Source organism: Dipodomys merriami, unplaced genomic scaffold, assembly GCF_024711535.1.
Source record: "Dipodomys merriami isolate MVZ:Mamm:240054 unplaced genomic scaffold, mDipMer1.0.p SCAF_52, whole genome shotgun sequence".
NCBI lineage: Eukaryota > Metazoa > Chordata > Mammalia > Rodentia > Heteromyidae > Dipodomys > Dipodomys merriami.
In genome coordinates this window covers 5860749-5879759 of record NW_027206091.1, presented here as the reverse complement: position 1 = coordinate 5879759, position 19011 = coordinate 5860749, and the positions used below count along the sequence as shown (strand labels likewise).

The 19011-nt window shown below is 46.0% G+C and overlaps 2 protein-coding genes across 5 annotated transcripts in view; both read right to left on the bottom strand.

Annotated features, from left to right (window-relative positions):
* Positions 1-8451, bottom strand: part of Garre1 (granule associated Rac and RHOG effector 1) — a 63563-nt gene extending 55112 nt beyond the window's left edge. The window contains exon 1 of the mRNA XM_069998579.1: positions 8402-8451. The gene's annotated coding sequence lies outside the window, so the exon portion shown is untranslated. The remainder of the gene's footprint in view (positions 1-8401) is intronic.
* A 7451-nt stretch (positions 8452-15902) lies between these two features.
* Lsm14a (LSM14A mRNA processing body assembly factor) overlaps positions 15903-19011 on the bottom strand; it is a 40244-nt gene continuing 37135 nt past the window's right edge. For all 4 annotated transcript variants that reach the window (XM_069998574.1, XM_069998575.1, XM_069998576.1 and 1 more), the window contains one exon: positions 15903-17852. Coding sequence is in view for 2 of the 4 variants with exons in the window: in XM_069998575.1 (XP_069854676.1) it covers positions 17829-17852 (24 nt within the window). In the remaining 2 variants the exon portion in view is untranslated. The remainder of the gene's footprint in view (positions 17853-19011) is intronic.

Sequence of the window (19011 nt, the reverse complement as noted above, 5' to 3'; positions counted from 1 at the left end):
GGTTCAATTGCTACAAATTACAAAGTACATGACAAAGCCACTTAGGCATGTGGATGGAATCTATATTCTCTCTCCTACTTTAAGACCCAGGGGTGGGAAACCCAGGTCCTTGTGAGCTACTAGGAAGGCTAACTATTGCCTCTCCTGGCCTAGGCCACCAGAGCCTGGGGCACTCAAGTCTGGGAGCCAAGCCAACTTCTCTCAGCCTCTGTTCCTATGCGCACACATTTGCCTCCAGGGTAGAGAGTGGGGTGAGGGAAGACTCAGGAATTCCCAGGTTCCCTACGCATAAATACACCTAATTAGTACCAAATTCCCCCAATCATTTTTTAATGAGGAAAGTAAATTTTTTTTTCTAGTTCTAATTCCATATGCAAAACCTTCCTGTTCCTTCATTAAAAAAATAAAAGTAAAAGTCAGGTGCTGGTGGCTCATGCCTATTATCCTAGCTGCTCAGGAGACTGAGATCTGAGGACCATGGTTCAAAGCCAGCTGGGGTAGGAAAGTCCACAAGACTCTTTATCTCCAGTTAACCACAAGAAAACCAGGAGTGGTGCTATGGCTCAAATGATAGAGCACTAGCTTTGAGCAAAAGAGCTCAGGGACAGAGCACCCAGGCCTTGAGTTCAAGCCCTCATTCACAAAAAAAAACTAAATTAAATAAATACATAAAAATAAAAAGCTAGGCTCTGGGCAGGGAAGGTGGCTCAGTGGTAGAGTGCTTGCTTGCCTTGCATGCATGAGGCCCTGGATTCGATTCTTCAGCACCACATAAGCAGAAAAAGCCATAAGTGGCACTGTGGTTCAAGTATGTAGAGCGTTAGCCTTGAGCTGAAGAGCCACGGAACAGTGCCCAGACCCAGAGTTCAGGCTCCACGACCACCAACAACAAAAAAGCTAGGCACCAGGGGCTCATGCCAGTAATCCTTGCTATTCAGGAGGCTGAGACATAAAGGATCTCAGTTCAAAGCCTATAATTCCAGAATATATTTCTGCATTTAGAAAAGTACTTCATGTCGGGGCTGGGAAGGTGGCTCAGTGGTAGAGTGCTTGCCTCACATGCATGAGGCCCTGGGTTCTATTCCTCAGCACCACATGAACAGAAAAGGCCGGAAGTGGCACTGTGGCTCAAGTGATAGAGTGCTAGCCTTGAGCTGAAGAGCTAAGGGACAGCACCCAGGCCCAGAGTTCAGGCCCCACTACCGGACCAAAAAAAAAACAAAAAACAAAAAAAAAAAAAAAAAGAAAAGTACTTCATGTCTATCTATACAGTTCTACACAAGTGAGCACATATGCATTGTTCTGCACCACCTTCTTTTCACTAATTGTTTCTCTGCGCCAATGTGTATCTGCACTAATAAGTGTTTTTGTACTGATTCTGGGGTTTGAACTCAGGGCCTGGGCACTGTCACTGATCTTTTCACTCAAGGCTGGTGTTCTACCACTTGAGCCACAGCTCCTCTTCTGGCTTTTTGGTGGCTAACTGTAGATAAGAATCTCACTGACTTTCCTGTATGGCCTGGCTTCAAACCACAATTCCCATATCTCAGCCTCTAGAATAGCCAAGATTTCAGACACACAACTCAGACAAAAAGCTTTTAAATGTACAAAACATATGGAGAATTTAGCAGTAGGTGAGCTGAATCAAGGCTGAGAGACCTATGGATGATATTCAATGTGTCACTTCTGCAACAACTACATCACGGAGTTGTCATGAAGACTAAATTGTTACATACACCAATACTTAACACAGTGAGCCTAAAGGCCAATAGTGTTCAGTAAGTTACGGTTCTTAACTATGTATCTCATGCCTGCTTACCTCTCCACCTTCCTACATGTCATGAACTGTGCTGGCCACAGTCCTCAGCTCAAGAACAGCCTTCTCCAGGAAAAATACTCTAACTTGCAGGTTAGAGTCCCTGTCTGAGAAATCTGGGCATGGCCTATCTATCAGCACTTCACACTGACTGCTTATCAGCTGTCAGGGGGTCCAAGAGCAAGAAATTCCAAAGGAGACTGATTTAGGCTCAGAGATGACTGATGCATTAACCCGAATGCCAGTGACTAAGTTGGTAAATACCAAAAGAAGGGTTAGAGATATGGCTCAAGTGGTAGAGCACTTGCCTGGCAAACTTAAGTCCTAGAATTCAAACTCCAGTTTTTATTTTTGCCAGTTCTGGGCCTGAGCAATGTCTCTTAGCTTTTTTGCTAAGGCTAGTGTTCTACTACTTAAGTCAGACCTTCACTTCTGACTTTTTGCTGGTTAGCTAGTGATTTAAGAGACTCACAGAAGCCGGGTGCTGGTGGCTCACGTCTGTAATCCTAGCTACTCAGGAGGCTGAGATCTGAGGATCGCGGTTCAAAGCCAGCCCGGGCAGGAGAGACTGTGAGACTCCTATCTCCAATAAACCACCAGAAAACCAGAAGTGGCTCTGTAGCTTAAGTGGTAGAGCGCTCGCCTTGAGCTGAAGAGCAGAGGGACAGTGCCCAGGCCCAGAGTTCAAGCCCCACGACCGACAAAAAAAAGAGACTCACAGACATTCTTGTCCAGGCTGAATTCAAACCATAATCTACAGATCTCAGCCTCTTGAGTGGGCCACTGGTGCCCAGCTGTCAAACTCCAGTATTAAAAATAAAAAAGGAGGCTCACACTCAGTTCTTGGCCTTACAGAAGTCTAGTCGAGGACTCTACATAGCTTCCCTGGTCAGAATCTCCAGACTATGGCTCAGACACAAAACCTAGTTCCCTTTCTTGGACCTTCCACTCCCATTTCCACGTCATCTCAATCCTCTCCTAAAAAACCCAAGACTTTCTTTGGAAGACACAAAATTAGGTTTAAGCTTTCTGGTTACAAACACATTCCAAGCATGCTTTCTTGGGGGTTACAGCTGGGTCAGCTTGGTTTAACTTAAAGTTCTCCCTGAAATTCTTCAAAGTACACATACAGTCTCCCAGCTTAGGTTTATATCTTTTCTATAGATGGCTCATTTGTATTATTTTTATTTTATTCCCAGATGTTCATTCATTCAGCAAATGCTTGTTTCCAGAACAGTGTCCTAAAAAGTGAATAAAACAGACAAGGTTCCTGAAATCTGGCAGAACTTTTTTGGTGTCTCCCTTTGTAGGTTTTGAGCCTATACATAGATATGGCATGCTAGATAATTGTGATACACTGCCATAAAATGTAAAAATTGAGGTGTTTTTTTTTTCTTTTCTCTACACTGTGCCCTTCAGCTGCATTCTGATCTTCCAGTAAAGCAAATGGGTCCATTCTGTAAACATTTCATGACTGTGACTTTACTAAACACAATCAAGGTATAGGAATAGACTAAAAATAGCAGCTGAGCATGGTGGCAAACCCTTGTAATCCCAACACAGTCAAGAGATGACACTATCTCCAAAATAAGTAAATAAATAAGAAGGGCCAGGAGCCTGTAATTCTAGTTACTCAGGAGGCTGAGATGAGAACTCTAGTTTGAAGCCAGCTAGGGTAGGAAAGTCCATGAGATTTTGTGTATGTGTGTGCTGGTCTGGGGCTTGAACTCAGACCTGGGCCATGTCCCCAAGCTTCTTTTGCTCAAGGCTGGAATTCTACCACTTGAGTAGTCATAGCTTCACTTCTGGTGTTCTCTGAGTAGTTTGTTGGAGATAAGAGTCTCATGAACTTTCTTGCGTGGGCTACGTTCAAACTGCAATCCTCAGATTTCAGCCTCCTGTATCCATGGGACTTACATCTACAACTACAAACAAAAAAGTCACAAGTTGGGGCTGGGAAGGTGGCTCAGTGGTACAGCTCTTGCCTTGCATGCATGAGGCCCTGGGTTTGATTCTCAGCACCACATAAGCAAAAACAAAAAAGCCGGAAGTGGTGCTGTGGCTCAAGTGGTAGAGCACTAGCCTTGAGCTGAAGAGCTGAGGGACAGCGCCCAGGCCCAGAGTTCAGGCCCCACGACCGGACCCGCCCCCCCCCCCCAAAAAAAAGTCACAAGTGGAAGTTGGGCACCAATGGCTCAGATCTGTAATCCTAACTACTCAGGATGCTGAGATCTGAGGATTGTGATTCAAAGCAGCCTGGGCAGTTAAGTCCAGGAGATTCTTATCTCCAATTAACCACCAGAAAACCAGAAGTGGCGCTGTGGCTCAAGTGGTAGAGCACTCCCATTGAGCTGAAGAGCTCAGGGACAGCGCCCAGGCCCAGAGTTGAAGCCCTATGACCGACAGAAAAAAAAAAGTCACAAATGGAGCTGTGGCTCAAGTGGCAGAATGCTGGCTTGAAATGAAAAAGCTAAGGACCGGAAGTGGCGCTGTAGCGCTTGCCTTGAGCTGAAGAGCTGAGGGACAGCGCCCAGGCCCAGAGTTCAAGCCCCACAGCCGACCATAAAAAAAAAAAAAAAAGAAGAAGCTTTTTATGCTGGGCGCTGGTGGCTAACGCCTGTAATCCTAGCTACTCAGGAGGCTGAGATCTGAGGATCACCGTTCAAAGCCAGCCCGGGCAGGAGAAACTGTGAGACTCCTATCTCCAATAAACCACCAGAAAACCGGAAGTGGTGCTGTAGCTCAAGTGGTAGAGCGCTCGCCTTGAGCTGAAGAGCTGAGGGACAGTGCCCAGGCCCAGAGTTCAAGCCCCACGGCCGACAAAAACAAAAAACAAAATGAAAAGCTAAGGAGCAACACCCTTGCCCTGAGTTCAAGCCCCAATACTGGTACTGTACCAAAAAACAAATAGGAACTAATGATAAAGTGTCAAATATATCCTGAGTCAATAGGTAGGCAGAAGAGATGAGATACATAAACTAGGAAGATCTCTAGTTTTAGAAACAACAGGCTACCTTGGGAAATAATGAAGGGCTCCCTATCCTGCCAATCACACACTGGGTAGGTAGGAGCAGCACATATTGGGTGGGTGGTTAAGAAAGGTGAGCTAAGCTTCAGAGAATGTCCCCAGGTAGATGGAACAAATGGAGCATCAAGAGACACAAATGAAGAAACAGTCACGAACTTAAGAGAATGACCCTCAAGAGCTCCAAGGAGGCCAACCTTGATGTAATCACGACAGCAAAAATGGTTCATCACACCAAATATTTACAGGCAAAGTCAAAGGAAAAGAAGCAGCACTGGCTGCTGAATCTACTCATCAGGAGACCGTAAAGGAGAGATCTTGTTTCTAAAGAGAAAAACCTGGAAGTGGCACTGTGGCTTAAGTGGTAGAGTGCCAGCCTTGAGCTGAAGAGCTGAGGGACAGTGCCCACACACAGAGTTCAAGCCCTACGACCGACAAAAAAGAGAGAGAAAAAAAACACATTTGAAGCACAGTTCTTAATACTCCCTGCCCCCCTCACCTTTGGTCCAGTACTGGGGCTTGATTTCCAGACCCACACCCTCCCATCCTGCACTGTTTCCTCTCCAGGCTGAACCTCAGTACCAGTTGAACCACAGTATCACTTCTGGCCTTTTGGTTGTTAACTGGAGGTAAAAGTCTCATGGACTTTCTTGGCATTCTACAGTTAAACCACAGCACTGCTTCTGACTTTTGGGGAGTTAATTGGAGATAAGAGTCTCATGAGTTCCTGCCTGGGCTGACTTTGAACCTCAATCCTCAAATCTCAGCCTCCTAAATAGTTAGAATCACAGGTGTGGGCCACCAGCACCCAAAGAATGACACTCATGCACTCTATAAATTTACACTGTAGAGCTGGGTATCGGTGGCTCATGCCTGTAATCCTAGCTACTTAGGGGACTGAGATCTGAGGCTCACAGTTCAATTACAGCCCAGGTGGGAAAGTCTGTAAGACTCTTATCACCAATTAACCACCAGAAAAGCAAAAGTAGCACTGTGGCTCGTTGAAATGGTAGAACCACTGTACCCCAATGTAACCCAATGGTGCCCACTGTGGCTTGGCCTCGAGAGGGGATGGGCTGCAAGCTTAGGGTTTATTGTTGAAACTGAGTTCTCGGTACATGCTGGGCACTGGAGGGGATCCTTGTTGGTCCAGCCTCTGGTGTTAGAAAACTGGGCGCTGGTGGCTCATGCTGTAATCCTAGCTAGTGAGGAGGCTGAGATCTGAGGATCATGGTTCAAAGCCAGCCCAGGCAGGAAAGTCCATGAGACTCTCATCTCCAGGAAACCACTCAAAACCTGAAGTGGTGCTGTGGCTCAAGTGGTAGAGCGCTTGCCTTGAGCTGAAGAGCGCAGGGACAGCGCCCAGGCCCAGAGTTCAAGCCACAACCAACAAAAAAAGAAAAAAAAGAAAACCAACAGACTACCCATGTAATACTCCAGCTTGCTAGATCAAGACACATTATTTTCCTACAGACTTCAAAGATCTGCTGGACAGTACAGCTCCTGGTATTGTGGGCAACGGATTTTCAAAAGAATAAACATTTAGTAAAACATCAGCAGAATCATGAGCAACATATAACATATATGTATATATGCTTAAATATAAATAAATATATTTCAAGGATGCTAAAGCATGTTGTCTTCCAAAAATCCAGAGATAATTTTAGATTGAAAAAAATCTAGGCTTGCCAAGGGAATCTGAGATCTTTTCTATCTTGGTCTCCAATGCTAACCTACGTATTCGTGTGCAAAAATAGAGGAAGATTAGAATCTCAAATGCCAGACTGAAAAGTTGCCACAACAAACCTGAACTCTACATATGGACTTATCTTGTCAAATGAAACAGCAATAAAATGAAACTTCTTTTGCTTTAAAATACATAGATTTAAAAAAAAAAAAAAACCTCAGACATGAAATGAGTATTTCCTGAACTTGTAAAGCAAAATGATTTAAAGGAAAAACAAAGTGCTCTGTAAAGAAGCAACTGTGTTTTTCCAGGAATATGAGAACATATACACAAAAATCTAAGGAAAAATTTGAAAATAGCCCTTTATAAACAGAAATTTGTCTACAATATAGCTCATTCAATAAAACTGGGACAAATGTCTAGCGATGTGGGAAATTATTTTGTATCTTAAACCAAAAATAAATTTTAAGTAAATAGCTGAGAAAGAGAGGGAGAGACACAGAGAAGTAAACACAGATGGAATTCTTGTAATACTGAGGCCTAGAAGAATTTTTCCAAACATTTCAACAAAGGGGAAAAAACATACTACCTCTGACCCCATTTGCAAATTTATGGCTAAGACACAAATCAAATCCATTGGGGCAAAATTATTTTGTGACTAACTGAAAACTGTAAATGTTCATCAGCAGGGCTTGGTTAAATAATGATATACTATGAAGCCTATAAAAGTGACCACTTATGTATTCATTCCTATCACCAAATTGTGAGCAGTGGTTGTCACTCTTTTTTTTCCCCCTTGACACTTTTGGTACTGTCTTGAATGTTTTTTGTGTTTTGTTTTTCAAAAACCAGGACCAGTGAAATGAACTGCTTTTCTAATAGGGGTTAGTGGTGATGTTGAGGGATGGGACCATAATCTTTTCCAAATGGGGGGCTTTCCCCTCAAGCTGAATGTTCCTTGGTGTGTGTGGGGGGGGGGGAATGTTACGAAGTATAAACAAAATTCTTATCAGGACAGACAGACGGGGCGGCTTCTTTGCCTCTGCACCGTCGGTGGCCGGGAAGAAAAGACACACCCCTGACCCTGCGATCGCTCCCCACCCCCCCCCATCCCCACCCCAGGCGTGGGTCTTTCAGTCCTCAAAGCCCAGCTCCACCTGGGTTCCCCGGGGAAGCCCCCGCCCCCTCCCCTGGTCCCACTGCGCCGGCAAGGCTCCCCACAGGGCCGGAAAATCACGTTCTGCTCAGGCCCCGTGCGGCGGCACCGCCGGGAAGCTGCGCCCAGCCCGGTCGAAAGGGGCAGCGAGGGGGGAGGAGAGGGGGGCGGTGGCCGCCGCGGGGCCGCGCGAGGGCCGCGCCCCCCCATTCCCAATCCCTCGCGGACCCCCAGCGCCGGCCGCACACGCACCCCTTCCACCGCCCGCCCCAGCCAGGGTCCCTCTGAGGACGCCGCCGCGGCGAGCTTCCGGGAGCCGGTGCTGGCGCCAGTCCGCGGCCCTGACCGAGTCTCCCAGACCCCGGGTCCCACCGAGCGGCTCCCCGACGCCGTAGTCTCCAGACCCCTCCCCTGCCGCCCCCTATTCCTAGGCCGGGCCTGCGCCGAGCTGACCCTTCCGCGCTTCCGTCCGTCCGTCCTCCCGGCCGGAGCCCTCACAGCCCCGGCGTCCTCCACAGAGCGGGCGGACAACCTCACCCACCCCACCTCCCCGCGTGAACCGAAGCCCCGAGAGCTCCCCCCGCGACCCGCGTTACAACTGTGACCCCCCCACACACCCCACTGCCCACCGCCCCACCACGCGACCCTCGGGGTTCGCCGACGCCGGGGGCCGTGGCCGAAGCCGCCCGCGCGCCCGCCCGCCCGCTCGCTCCTCACCTGCGAGGCGCCCCGGCTCCCAGCGCGCGCCGCCCCGGCCGGCTGTGTACACCGGAAGTGACGGCGGCGGAGGCCGCGCCCCCCGCAGGCCCCGCCCCCGCCCCGGGCGGACTCCGGATCTCCTCTTCCTTCTCCTCCCCACCCCCCACCCGTCTCAGAGCCGACCCCTTCCTCCGCGCCTGGCCCGACGGGGCGGAGCGGCGCCCCTGAGCGTCCTCCCCTCGCGATGCAGGGACTCCCCCCCACCCGTGGGGGAAGAAGGGGACCTTCTAGGAGCACCTGCAGCAGGATCCCGCAGGCGCCACTGTGGCTTGGCCTCGAGAGGGGATGGGCTTCATGCTTAAGGGTTTATGGTTGAAATCGAGTGAAATGGTGAGCACTGTGAGCTCCCGGTACGTGCCGGGCACTGGAGGGGACCCTCGTAGGTCCATCCTCTGGTGGTGGAAAACCAACACTACTGTTAGCCATGCGTGTGACCAGGTAGTGCCCATTATAACACGTGATAGGAAAGTGGAAGAGGGGAGGAGCACCCTGACCTACGGGGTGGGGGTGGGGGGGAGGACAGGAGCACTTTCTTAAATCCCTAGCCCTGGAAAGAAAAGAAATGCAAAAGAGAGGGAAAGAGGGAGAGGGAAGGAAAGAAAGAGGAAAAGGAAAGGTGGAAGGAAGGGAGGGAAAAGAAAGGCTTCAGTGGTTCATGCCGGCTACTCAGGTGGCTGATATCTAAGAATCATGGTTTAAAGCCATCCTGGGCATTAAGTCCTTGAGACTCATTTCCAATTAACCAGCAAAAAGCTGGAAGTAGAGATGTGGCTCTAGTGGCCCCGAATTCAAGCCTCAGTACTTGCACAAAGAAAAAGCGGGGGTGGGGGGGGTGGGAAAATCCTAAAACAGAAAACAGGGAAAAGGCCTTGAAACAGGACAGTGGACAGGAGAGATGCTTAGACTTTTACAATAGTAAGTACTAAGGCTCCATGGTAGGCTGATAGCCACTAGTTAAGACTGGACTTCTCTTCGCACCAAGTGCCTCCTCACAGTAGCTCTCAGATAAAAGTGAAGTTGAGCCAGGACTCCTCGGGGTTGAACACTGAAGAACAGATAGAGCAGTTAGTTACCAACAAGCTGGACTGGGGACCCCAAGCTACCAAAAGCTAGCTTGAGGAGGAAATGGACAGGTTGCTTGGAGGAAGGTCTATGGAGGCTGGTAAGGTGACACCTGGCAGACTTTTTGGGTTAAAGAAACTCCTGCACAGAGAATAAACTCCTCTCCCCTTCCCCCCTGTATTGAGGTCTCCTGCTTGCTAGAATGGCACTCTACTACTTGAGCCATGCCTTCAAGCTAACTTTTTGCTAGTTATTTTGGAGATGGGAGTCTTGAGGACTTCTGCCCAGGCTGGTTTTGAACTGTAATCCTCTATATCTCAGCTGACTAGCTGAGATTATAGGTGTCTGGCTTTTTATGAGGGTTTCACATTCTATATTTCAGAAAGGCTGAAAAACCAGAATATTCCACTTCCAGGGGCTCCCAGGAATTTGAAAAATTAACTTTTTTCTTTTTTGTTATGGGGCCTGAACTCTGGGCTTGGGCACTGTCCTTGAACTCTTCAGCTCAACGCTTGCCCTCTACCACTTGAACCACAGCGCCATTTCCAGCCTTTTCTGCTTACATGGTGCTGAGGAATCAAACCTAGGTCTCATGCATGCAAGGCAAGCACTCTACCACTGAGCCACCTTCCCAGCCCAGAATTGACCTTCTTGAGCACTAAGATTATTACTGTTGGCTCGAGTGCTATTGAAGGCAGGAAGAGCAGGAGCTTGCATTTACCTGTTAGTTTTAGTGGGAGCATCTGAGACAGCCTTTGGGGTTTTCACAGACAAGTTTACTTGATCTACTTGTAAGCAGGGAACAAGAATCTAGAGAGGATTTTTTTTAGGGGGGGAGGGGGAGAGTATTCCTTGGGCAGGAGGTAAAAGTTACAAGATAGCTGTCTCAGAAAAGCAGCTAGCTGCATTCCAGAATCCACAGGATTTAGGAGCTGGTCTGAAGAGAGCTGGCCAGACATTCTGAGCACAAAGCAACTGGCTGCATTTGCTGAGTTTGGAGAGAGACTGAGGGGAAAGGCCAGAGCTTAGTCAGTGTGGCACAGCAACTATGGAGGTGAGGGTTTGTGAGGAAGGCAAACCTTTCTCCAGTCTCCACATTGCTCCCTAGAGGGGAATACTGGGGCCGGAACTCAGGGCCTAGATAGTATCCTTTAGCTCCCACTCCCCTCCCTGCTCAAAGCAGCTGTTTTACTACTCAAGTCACACCTCCACTTCTAATTTTTGCTGGTTAATTGGGAAATGAGTCTCAAATTATTTTCTGCCCAGGCTGTCTTCTAGAAAGCTCAAGTGAGAGTGCTAGCCTTGAGCAAAAAGCCAAGGGACAGTGCCAGGCCCTGAGTTCAAGCCCAAGTACCAGCACACGTGTATGCACAAGCATGTGCGTGTGCAAAAACACACATCAGGGTGGAACAGTGTTTCATTAGAGGAACATCCCTTCAGATTCATAAACCCATGGTGTGGGGGGGAGGGGCCGGCAAAGGATCTTAGATCTGGTTAAAGAAACTAGAACTCTGTCCTACATCCCTGGACGTGGGTGGACTTTTCTTTCCATTATCAAAATGTAATAATTCCAACTGCTTGTTACTGAAACAAGAGAGGATTTATTAGCCTTAACAAAAAGAGCACTGTGACCATCAGAATGGCTGTCCTTGGCAACAGGCCCGATGCCTGGGAGTGACTCCCACATGGCAGCCCATTGGTTCTCTCTAGGGCACCACAGGAAGGAGGATCCAAAAGGTTTGTCAAGTCTTCATTTCTTCTATGGGAATAAAAATCCAAAGGACAGCCAGGTACAAGTGGCTCAAGCCTATAATCCTAGCTACCTCAGGAGGCTGAGATCTGAAGAGCACAGTTCAAAGCCAGGTTAGGGCAGAAAATCCTGAGACAAAGAGCAGGAAGTGGTGCTGTGGCTCAAGTGGTAGAGGGCTAGCCTTGAACCCAAGATGCTCAGGGACAGCACCCAGACAAGGCCCTTGAGTTCAAGCTCCAGTACTAGCAGCACATGTGCGCACATACATGCACACACACACATTTGTAAATAGTCCCGAGAAGAATTGGTCAAAGTTATAAAGTCAGTTTAAGGAATATAAAAAGTATGGAATAGCCAGGCACTGGTGGCTCACACTTGAAATTCTAGCTACTCAGGAGTCTGAGATCTGAGGATTGTGGTTCCAAGCCAGCCTGGGCAGGAAGTCCACAAGATTCTTATCTCCAATAAACCACTCAGAAAACCTGAAGTGGTGGTGTGACTCAAGAGGTAGTGCACTACCCTTGAGCTGAAGAGCTCAGGGACAGCATCTAGGCCCAGAGTTCAAGCCCCATGACCAACCAAAAAAAAAAAAAAAAGTATGCAATAGCGGAATAGCTGATGTGACGGAATATGTAAGGAGACTAAGAGGACAGAGGAGAAAGAAATGATATAAAGAGGATTGGGGGCTGGGGATGTGGCTTATTGGTAGAGTGCTTGCCTAGCATGTATGAAGAGCTGAGTTTTATTCCTCAGGACAATGTAAACAGAAAAAGCCAGAAGTGGCACTGTGGCTCAAGTGGTAGAATGCTAGCCTTGAGCAAAAGAAGCTCAGGGACAGTACCCAGGCCCTGAGTTCAAGCCTCAGGACTGGAAAAAAAAAAAAAAAAAAAAAAGAGCAAAAGCCAATCAGACTACTCAGGAGGCTAAGATCTGAGAATCGCCGTTCAAAGCCAGCCCAGACAGGAAAGTCTATGAGACTCTTACCTCCACTAAACTACTAGAAAACCAGAAGTGACGCTATGGCTCAAGCGGTAGAGCACTGGCCTTGAGCTGAAGAGCTGAGGGACAGTGACCAAGCCCAGAGTTCAAGCCCCAAGACCAAAAAAAAAAAAAAAAAGCCATTTAAAGCTAAGAACCAGCTCAGGCCTGTCTGTAATCCTAGCTCAGGATGAGTTCTGAGGATCACGGTTCAAAGCCAACCTAGGCAGCAATCTCCAATCTGCCATAAAGCAAAAAGCCAGAAGTAAAGCTGTAGCTCAAAAAACTCTGGGACAGCACCCACTATCTGAATTCAAGTCCCAGGACAGACACAAACATACAGACAGATACATACACACACATACAAAAGCCAATCAGGAAACTTCTGGACAAAAAGTTGTAAATAAACCAAAGAGTGGTTTCCTTTTGGGTGAAGCAGAGAGGAAACAGTACTTCTCAATAAACAATATTTATTTCAGCCATAACAGATTATATACTAGCTATAGACAGTTATCTTGAGAGGCATATTAAAAGGACACAGGTGGCTAGGAGTGGAGAGTACATTTTTGTATTATGTGGTCAGAGTTGACAAACTATGTAAACAAAATATAGGACCTAGTGGTTCATATTTATAATCCTAGCTACTAGGGGAGGTTGAAATTGAGGTTCAATGCCAACCAGAGCTTATTTTTGAGACTTCATTTCAACCAAAGGCTGGGCGTGGTCAGGAAAATGCAAAGACTGGTTTAAGCAATGTGTGCCTGCCATCCTGTCATATAAAGAAGCGTAAGATTACAGTTCAGGCCCATCTGAGCATAAAGAGGAGACCCTACCTGGGAAATAACCAATGCAAAAAAGGGGCTGCAGGTTGACAGGAACACCAGTTCTTATCATTCATTCATTCTTGTGCTGATACTGAAACATAAACTCAGGGCCTGAGGGCTGTCATTAGCTTTTTCCGCTCAAGGCTGGTCGCTCTCCCACTAGAGCCACATCTGGCTGTGTCTGAATGAGTCTCACAGACTTTCCTTGTGCTCTCATTTGGCTTTTTTGCACAAGCTGGAGCTCTTGTCATTTGACCCACACCTCCACTTCAAGCTTCTTGCTGATGAGTTGGGGATGAGTTGCACACCCATTTGCAGGGTCATCAGTGGTGCGGTATGAGGCTGACAGTGCAGAATTATGTAGACTAGGTATGCAGCAGGACTGGGGGCCTCTTCATACACTGAGTAGTAAACAGATTCCAGTGCCCAGTACCAGAACGACTGGAAAAGCCAACTTAGTGGAATGTATTAGTCTCATCTAGACCCATGCTTTCCTCACCCCTCCAGACTTGGCCTTCTTCACACCCAGACTGTTCCAACTGGAGGGGAAGGCCAGATTTTCTGTGCCATTGCTGGCTGCTCTTAAGTTGTTTCTGGGCTGCTCAACTGGAGTGACTATGAGTCATCCCTTTAGAGTCTCATTACCAAACTCCAATATGCTCTGGTCATTAGCTCAGCACCGGTGGCTCATGCCTGTAATACTAGTTACTCAGGCAGCTGAGGTCTGAAGATCTAGATTCAAAGCCAGCCCAGACAGTAAAGTCTGTGAGGCTTTTATCTCCAACTAATCACAAAAAATCAGAAGTGAAGCTGTGGCAGAGCATCAGCTTGAGTGAAAAAGCGAAGGGACAGCACCCAGGCTGAGTTCAAGTCTCATTACAGGCACAAAAAAAATATTCTGGCTGGAAGCTGCTGGTTCATGCCTATCATTCTGCTCAGGAAGCTGAGATCTGACAATCACAGTTCAAAGCCAGCCCAAGCAGGAAAGTCTGTGAGACTCTTGTCTCCAATGAAGTATGTAGAAAAGGCCAGAAGTGGTGCTGTGGCTTAAGTGGTAGAGTGCTAGACTTGAGCACAAAAGCTCAGGGATAGCGCCCAGCCCGAGTTCAACCCCATGACTGACAAATTTTTTAAGTTTGTTCCCCCCACCCCCTAAGCTGCTGTTTCACTGTACACTAACTTAGACATCAGGATTGTTTACAGCATTTACTTACAATCAACATGACCACTACATTCAAATTTAATGAATTTGTCATCCAAGCTCCTTAACTCTGAACAGAGCTGGAATTTCTTCCAGCTCTGTATCACCAAAAATCAGAAACCACATTAGACTCAGAGCTCTACTTCATGCCTTGGAGCAAGGTATGTTTTAAAACCAAAAGCCTTTCTTATTTGGTGCCAGTTCAGGAGCTTGAAGAACCCAGGATCTGGGTATTGTTCCTGAAGTTTTTTTACTCAAGGCTAGCACTCTACCACTTAAGCCACAGCTCTATTTCTGGCTTTTTGGTAGTAAATGGAGATAAGATTCCCTCAGACTTTTCCTGCCCAGGCTGACTAAAACCAAGATTCTCAGATTTTAGCTTCCTGAATAGCTAGGATTACAAGCATGAACCACCAGCATCCAGACTGGCTCTTTATCTTAAATACCAGTAGTAATCCCTGGTTTTTGTGAAGACCCAAACACTTAACCCCTCACATTCCAACACCCCCTAAACATCAGTTTATATGGAGAGCCACTTTCCTTACAGCTCACATTAGGTCCTACAATTGGAGAGAGGAATGGTCCAATGGACAAATTTTCTTCACCACCACTGCCATCTTTTTCATTTCTGCTGTGCTGAGGATTCAATCTAGAGCCTCACATGTACTAGGCAAACACTCTACCTTCAACTCAAGATATTATCTTCTCTCTTTACCTGCAGGAGCTAGGTTTTGGACTAAGGTTGTAGCTTAGTCTGTGCATGGTTGGCTCAGTTTCATTTCACAAACTTTAGGAAAGGAAGAAAGGAACTTTTGACTTTCCCTAAATATATATAATGATAAACCTTAAGACATAATTAAAAATAGATTCAGGGGGCTGGGAAGGTGGCTCAGTGGTAGAGCGCTTGCCTTGCATACCTGAGGCCCTGGGTTCGATTCCTCAGCACCACATAAGGAAAAAGAAAAAAAAGCCGGAAGTGGTGTTGTGGCTCAAGTGGTAGAGCGGTAGCCTTGAGCTGAAGAGCTGAGGGACAGCGCTCAGGCCCAGAGTTTAGGCCCCACGACCGGACCCCTACCCCCCCAAAAAATAGAATCAGTGCTTACAGCCTATAAACATATTATGCTAATTCTGGCCCTATTACTATTTTTTGGTAGTCATGGGTTTGAACTCAGGGCCTCTCACTTGCTAGGCTGTTCTACCACTTGACCCACACCCCCAGCCTAGCTTTTGGCTGATTATTTTGGAGATCGCGTGGAGCAAACTTTTCTTCCCAGGCTGGCCTCAAACCAGATCTCAGCTTCCTCAATAGACAGAATTACATGCACAAGCCACCAGTACACAGTTCTGATCTGGTGGCTCATGCCTGTAGTCCTAGCTACTCAGGAGGCTAAGATCTGAGGATCAAGGTTCAAAGCCAGCCTGGGCAGGAAGGTCCGAGAGACAAGTCTTATCTCCAATAAACCACTAGAAAACTGACTAGAAAACTGGACATGGCGCTGTGGCAAAAGCAGTAGAGTGCTCACCTTGAAGAGCGCAGGGACAGCGCCCAAGCCCAGGGTTCAAGCCCCACAACCGACCAAAAAAAAAAGTGCTTTTCATTTTATTACTATTGGAAGAGAATGTTAACTAAGAGAAAGAACTCTGACAAACATTTTTTTTTCTTCAATAGTTTTATTCTGCTTTAGAATAAAAACCTTGCTTTAATATAGTAAGGTGCACTGCAGGTATGCCAGGCTGCCAGTTTTTACCCAGACAACAAATGCCCCAGCCAGTGACCAGAGCTAGGGGACCTGTGAGCTCAGACTTCCAGAGCAAGTGAAACCGGTATCTACAGTTTTTCTCCTAGAAATCAGCCTGGGACATATCTCAGTCTACACAGATGTTGTCATAGCTCTTGCTTGGATGCTCAAAATACCTCCAAGATGTGTTAATCTCAGATTTCTGGGGTCCTCCAAAAGGTTTTGTTGATAACATGCAAGCAAGTGGTACTCAACAGTATTCCCTAAACTACAGCTGCTGAGTACTGGATCTTAGTAGTGAAACCGAATTACAAAACATTTCCTTGTAGATCTATACAAAAGATAGAAAATGAAAACAATCAACCATGTTTCAATCCTCCCATTCTCCTACAGTGCAGTTTTTCTCACATCTTTGTCACTCCTGAATATTGTAAGGACAAAGATCAACAGCAACAAAAAGATAAAAATATTTAAATCTTTGGATCCCTTTATTCCATGGCCTTCATAAAAAAACAAAAGTGGCCAGATTTTTTTTTCCTACAGCTTAAATATCAAAAGGTTTAACCAGTAATTTATAATTAGCCGTGAACTCTATATTGAGTCATTTGTGGGTCACAGGCCCAAGGACCAATGCCAATGATAATGTTGCCAAAATAATTCTGAACATTCTGAATCCTCTTAAAACATAATGGAATGAGTCAATGTTATTGAAAAAAAAATTACAGTCATGTCCAAGAATAGGCTGATGCCTAATTTTAATGTGTTTTTCTTAAAAAAGAGGGGAGGATTACTTATTTGAAAATACGGCTAGTACATTCTTATCTATGATTATTTACATTCATATTTTGAAAATATCTATTTGGACAAATCCTGTGGTATGCCATTTGCTACAAAAAGAAGTTCTGACATGGAGCAGGAACAATTTATCCTTTTTAGATAATGGAAGAACGTATCAAATCTTCATTTATGTTCCAAACATTAAAAAAAGAAATCAAAAACTGTAGCCTGGAAAGCTCAGAGAAAGAAGAGCCACCATGACCCTGCTCCTCAGCTCATCGATTTCTGCAAGGACACAGTATGGTTGCTGACTTTAAAATGTTTATTCTTTAAAAAATTAGTTGCTTTTTATACAGCTATACAAAGTTCTTAATGTTTCTTTGGCAATGGAATATAATGGAATTTTACAACTATATAAAAAAGTTACCTTTGCCTAAGAAACAGTATTTACTGTGTATACATAGTTTGACTGACAAAATTCTCTACCATCCAGCACCCTAATTAATTGTCGAAATAAGCTACCTCATTATAGGATTTCCAGAAAGTCACACTCACACACACACACACACACGTACACACACACGTACACACACACACACACACACACACACGTACACACATACACACAAAACCCTTCGGTGGCTCCAAACACAGTATCACGGCCCTGTCTGCGGGCAACTTGCAATAATTGCCAAATACAATTCAGTGATAAGAAAAATCTTTTCAGTGATGAAAAACAAAAAAAACAAAAACTGTAAGTCCCACTGAAGTACAGCTTTAGTTTAACTATACATAAAAGGTTACTTAACATTTTCCTGTTCCAAATATATTTAACGCTCATTTTTTTTAAAGATGAGCTGCCCGCCTCCCACCCCCCACCCTCCAAAAAAGTAACTGCATTTTATCTTTGAAATTAAGCAGAAAATAAACAAAACCCAGTGCTGGTGACAAATATACAGCAAATTCACTTCTTCATTCTTCACAAAGACAGAAACCAATTTTCAGGAACATGAAGAGCTAGAAATTCACCTATTTTCAAAGACTTGTTTGTAGACTATGCAGCAACTTTGTTGTCTTTCTGAAAAAAAAAAAAAAGGAAAAAATGCGCTAGTCAATGTTCTAGAACTTCTTTCACATATTTTATACTTTGCCTTCTTTTAACTTTCATGGAAAATGCTTTCCTGACTTCTAAACGTCCTAAACTTCCCCACCCAGAAACATCTTCCAGTCCCCACAGAGACACACGTGTACTCACTATTTTGGAGATTCTAGTAATTATTTATCTGTATCTAGTGCTTGCAATATCCATCCATTTTTACTTTTTGAATTGTCTGAAATTCAAAAGGTTCCATAAAGCGGTGACAACTAGTGCCCAGAGTTTCTTGATCAGTTACTACTTCCTTCATTCTTTGCATCCTGCTTCCTCCTCCCAGACTTATTTCCTATTTCCCACTTCCTTTACTATGTGAACATTAAATGGTACTATATTTATCCCATTGAGTTCTACTAATTTAAAAAAGTGACACAAGCCGGGCGCTGGTGGCTCACGCCTGTAATCCTAGCTACTCAGGAGGCTGAGATCTGAGGATCGCGGTTCAAAGCCAGCCCGGGCAGGAGAGACCGTGAGACTCCTATCTCCAATAAACCAACAGAAAACCGGAAGTGGCGCTGTAGCTCAAGCAGTAGAGCGCTCGCCTTGAGCTGAAGAGCTGAGGGACAGCGCCCAGGCCCAGAGTTCAAGCACCACGACCGACCCCCCCCCCAAAAAAAAAAAAAAATTGACACAAAACTTCTCACCAAAGTGTCTCTTTTGAGTTTTTGTGTTCAAGGACAGTGCTCCACCCTATGCGCTACAGTTCTACTTCTGGCTTTTGGTGTTAAATTGGAGGTAAGAGTCTTAAAGACTTTGCCACTCAGGCTGGCTTCCAATTTCAATCCTCATACCTCTGCCTCCTGAGTAGCTAGGATTATAGGCATGAGCCACTGGCACCCAGCACACCAAGTACTCTTAAAATCAACAGCATAAAAACCCTATCTTTTGGGACTGGGAATGTGGCTCAGTGGTAGAGTGCTTGCCTCTCATGCATAAGGCCCTGGGTTCGATTTCTCAGCACCACAAACAGAAAAGGCTGAAGTGGTGCTATGGCTCAAATGGTAGAGCACTAGCCTTGAGCTGAAGAACTGAGGGACAGCGCCCAGGCCCAGAGTTCAAGCCCCATGGCTGACCAAACAAACAA